The 4470-nt window shown below is 46.2% G+C and overlaps 1 protein-coding gene across 2 annotated transcripts in view; it reads left to right on the top strand.

Annotated features, from left to right (window-relative positions):
- Positions 1–4240, top strand: part of frmd6 (FERM domain containing 6) — a 41110-nt gene extending 36870 nt beyond the window's left edge. Inside the window, exons 10-14 of one of the 2 annotated variants that reach the window (XM_015031690.1) lie at positions 1314–1488; positions 1713–2021; positions 2310–2444; positions 2528–2619; positions 3112–4240. In XM_015031690.1, coding sequence (XP_014887176.1) covers positions 1314–1488; positions 1713–2021; positions 2310–2444; positions 2528–2619; positions 3112–3402 — 1002 coding nt within the window. In that variant the 3' untranslated portion in view covers positions 3403–4240. The remainder of the gene's footprint in view (positions 1–1313; positions 1489–1712; positions 2022–2309; positions 2445–2527; positions 2620–3111) is intronic. The other variant, XM_015031691.1, reaches the window with a different exon arrangement.
- The last annotated feature ends 230 nt before the right edge of the window (positions 4241–4470 follow it).

Genomic DNA, 4470 nt, shown 5'->3' with positions numbered 1-4470 from the left:
TGGATTTTTTTAAATATAATTTAAACGTCTGGATCCACCACTTTGTTTTGGGGTTTGCTGTGTTAGACGTCCTGTTTTCCCTCGATTTTTTTTTTTTTTTTCTTCTTCTTCTTTGGGGGTGGTTTTCCCACGCGGAGCGTCGTGACAGCGAGCCGTGGCGTGGCTCCGGTTGGGTGGCCTGAACCCGGACGGTTTCTCCTGCCCTTCTTCAGAATAGCAAAAGGCTTCCAGCTTTCACCCAACCCATAGGTTGCGTCATCCACCGGCGGGCGAGTCTGAGAGCGAGCGGGGCGCGGAGAGACGGACGGGGAGTTCAATAAACACCAGATGTTAGGAAGGATTTGGGGCTCTGGACTTGAGATTATCTTTGGTATAAAACATTCCAGGAAGGCGGGGCGTGTTTCAGACTGGCAGATTCTTTTTATTTTGCATCTTGCCTTAATTTGATCCTGATGTTTCACAAAGAGAGGCAGAAAAGGCTTGTGATGCTGCTGGAATATCTAGGAAGATGTTATTTCAACCTTCATCATGTTTCCAAAAAAAACTCTTAATGTCTATTTCTTTTAAACATGCCTGAATTTCAATTAGGTGTTTTCTAGGTTTGGAAAGTGCTTGATTTTCAAACTGCACCATTATGTAATAAAGTGCAATCTAATGTTTTACTAAATGCCTAAACTTGGAAAATATAATTTAGAGTTGGATTCAGATATTTTCACACAAACACACACTGCCTGAAGTTAAATCAGAATACACTTCTCTTAGAATTACCAAAATTATTTCAATTATTTCAATTTGCTAAATACCAGAAAACTTAGTGAGAACAGTTTTTAGAGATTTTTTTTTTTGTAACTTTCTTCATATTTTGTGTTTTTAGCATTGAATTTGAGCAGGAAGGTGATTTACAATAAGACAGTTTGTTTGGATTGTTTCAACGTATTGAATATTTACTATTCCTAACAGCTCTGTGTAATTGAAATAAAAGATGGCTTATATTTTACACATTAAAAAAATCAAAATTGAAATAAACAAAGCTTAGCTCAGCCCTGCAGTCAGAACTTAGTTCAAATAAGAAGAAAAGTATTCAGGTGTGTGGAAGAAACAGACACACAAACATGTTTTTAGACTCATTTAAAGACAAAATCTGGGGGAGGAAAACAAACCGATTTCATTTTTCCTCTCTCTGGAAAATCATCAAAATTCTGCGTGAGAAAATAAAGCACAGAATCATGAACCAACTCCTGCTGGCTGTTAAACCCTGCAGCCTCTCTGGCACTTTTAAAATGTTTCATTTCCCCTCTCTTTTGCTCCTTCAGGGGAAAAAGTTTGAGATCCTCCCCGACGGTCTGCCCTCGGCCCGGAAGCTCATCTACTACACGGGCTGCCCGCTGCGCTCCCGCCACCTGCTGCAGCTGCTCAGCAACAGCCACCGGCTCTACATGAACCTGCAGCCCGTCCTCAAGCAGGTCCGTCGGCTGGAGGAAAACGAAGGTGAGTTCGGTGTTCGTTTACACACGATGCTCCGCTGAAGTGTTCACGCCCCTTGAACCGCGCTGTGCGGTCCGGTCCATTAGGGGTTTTTTTTGACTTAGCACTGCATCTTCTTACAGTGCTTCTTCAATTTTCTGCAAAAAAAAAAAAGAAAGAAATAATTTTAAGATTGTGAATTATCAACCTGTTAAATATTAACATTTCTCATGTCGTCGTGTCTCCAGAGAAGAAGCAGTACCGGGAGTCGTACATCAGCGACGCCCTGGAGCTGGACATGGAGCAGCTGGACAAGCGTTCCCGCGCCAGCGGCAGCAGCGCCGGCAGCGTGTCCCACCACAAGCGCCTCTCCCGCCACTCCACCACCAGCCACGGCAGCTCGCACACGTCCGGCATCGAGACGGACAGCTTCCGGGCCCCGGGTCAGGCCCCTCACCGGCCCCTGCGCACCTGCAGCTCATCCACCACCAGCCATGGCAGCTCCCACACCTCCGGCATCGAGAGCAGCGGCAAAGAGCGCATCCTGGACGACGACGGTAAGAGCGGATGATTTGTGTCCCCGTTTGTTCTGTATTTGTCTGACGTGTTTGTAGTCTAGCTCACAGAGACGAGCAGTGAAATGTGTTTGTTTCACAGGGCTTGACTTTAAGGTCCAGCGCTTTTTAAACTTTGTGTCCTTCCTTCTGGAAACATGATCGTGCTCAGCTATGCAGACGACACTCAGGCTTATGCTGAGTGCCCTGATGATAAATCTGACCTTAATGACCTTTGTATTTTTTTTAAGTTTTGTATTTGCTTTACTCTGATATTGTTTTTGTCCCCAGCAGAGATTGAGATGCTGGTTGACGACCCCAAAGACTATGAGGAGCTTCACGAGATGGCTCTGGACCAGGAGCTGTGCATCCACATCACCGAGGACATGCTGACGATGTCACCAGACCAGACCAACGGATATTCAGGTACAGACGTCCAGGGGCGCGACACGCAGCGTCCACGTTTCTGCGATTTGCTCTAAAACGTTTGTGTTTTGGCTTCTTTTCAGGCCTGATAGTAAAAGACATCAGCTCCTCCACTTCCAGCTCCTCGGAGACCGTCGTCAAGATGAGAGGACAGAGCATCGAGTCGCTGCCTCAGGTAACCCCCGACTCATTTCGTCAACACGCAGCAATGCCACTGAGACAAAGCAACTGCAGGGTGGAATACGACGACAAACCTCCAAAGTGTTTTGAAGTTATTTTCAGCCCAGTTATACGGTCCAGCCTAATTTGACACAGTCGGTTCCACCCTTCCAGAGGTAAACGTTCAGCCAGTGTGGCTCTTTTTTCTCCCCCTCCCTTTGAAAGCCGCATAATTTAGCACAAACATGCAACAGCACCACAAGGATGATTTAGTCTGAAGATCTGACTGATCTGACAGCAGGGGCAGATGTTTTTCAACTAGTTCAGATTGTTTGGCTCAGCGCAGCGCGAAAAAGAACCGCTGAAAATGCAACAAACGTTGCTATTTTTCCAAGCTGTAAGCTACAGGCACCCCAAAACAGGTTTCGACCTCATTTGGTCACCAAGGAAATCAAACAGCAGCACTTAGTAAAAGTAACGGCCACATTGTTCCTTTTCACATTCACAGACGACTACGAGCCGGAAGCCTCAGTCCTCCACGGACCGCCACAGCCAATCGCTGGACGACATCCGGCTCTACCAGAAGGACTGCCAGCAGTGGGCGGAGCTCTGCCAGGACACCGCCCACAGCTACACGTTCGGCTGCGCCCAGGAGCTGAACGACGGCGAGGGACACCAGGGCCTGTCGGAGCAGCGCGCCGGCACGCTCGGCGAGCCGCAGCCTTTCCCCATCAAGCGGACGAACAAGTACTTCTCCCTGGACTTGACCAACGACGAGGTGCCCGAGTTCGTGGTGTGACGGCGGCGGACGAGGGCGGTGCATCTGCTAACGGTTAGCAAACCGGCGACGAGAAAGCTCGTATACTTCCTGAGACTGACATGCAGGCGAGGAGGATTCTGGATGAAGGAGACAGAACAAATAGCTGGACGGAGTTTGTTTTTTGCTCAAAGGTAACAAAAGGGATCCTTCTGTCTTTATGTTTTTGTTTCAGCCACATTTTGAAGCCATGCAAAGACTGGAGGTAAAAAAAAAAAAGACAAGCAGGACTGTTTGTAAATAAATAGATGGACGTCTTCTGGGCTACAAGCCAAAAACAAAAAGTGGAATTAAATTAGAACGCCTGATCTACGTCCACCGTTCCTCCGCCGCGACGAACCGGAGCTACGATCATCATCTTCTTCTTCTTCTTCATGTAAACTGATGTGAACACACCACCGCCGTGCCTTGGCAACACTATGCAGGTGTCGAACGCTCGCCTTGACAATCACAGCCCTCGCCCGACGTTCAAGCCATGAAGATCAAAGGTTCTGCAATCTCTTAAACCTCTCATGCACATTTAAGTCAACGAATCGAGCTCACTCTGCAGCTTTTTTAAACGGCTTCACGACGTTTCTCTATTCGTCCTGTGAAATTTAGCCGAAGTTTCCAGGCAGGAGTGAGCCTGAGAGAGCGCCTACATGTCCCAGCATGCAGTCGAGTTTTGTGGCCAAAATACAATTCTGTGTGATGTGGAGTCAAAAGTGGAGCTGTCAGCCAAAACAACCCATGCATGTTGATGCTTTATGTCTTTTTTTTACACTTCTAGCCTTCTATCAGTGCTGATTTTTATCTTTTGTTTTTCTTTTTGTTTTTTAACTGTAATCAGTTGCGGTGTTTTTATTTCACATCCTCTTCCAACCAAAAAAACAAAAAACAAAAACATTTTTTAGATGTATTTTTATATAAAAAAAAATATAGTGTATGTTTAGATAATATTCTGCTGTCATTCAGTATTACGAACAAATCTCGGTGGCAGTGTTAAGGATGCGGAGCTACTAACCAGACTAACTGGTTTCATCTGGTTTTGTCATTTCAATCTCCCAGTAA

This window comes from Poecilia latipinna, unplaced genomic scaffold (assembly GCF_001443285.1).
Source record: "Poecilia latipinna isolate Pla-1442-1.1 unplaced genomic scaffold, P_latipinna-1.0 Scaffold215, whole genome shotgun sequence".
Classification (NCBI taxonomy): Eukaryota; Metazoa; Chordata; class Actinopteri; order Cyprinodontiformes; family Poeciliidae; genus Poecilia; species Poecilia latipinna.
The sequence above is the reverse complement of the archived record's forward strand: the minus strand, read 5'-3'. Positions and strand labels throughout refer to the sequence as shown.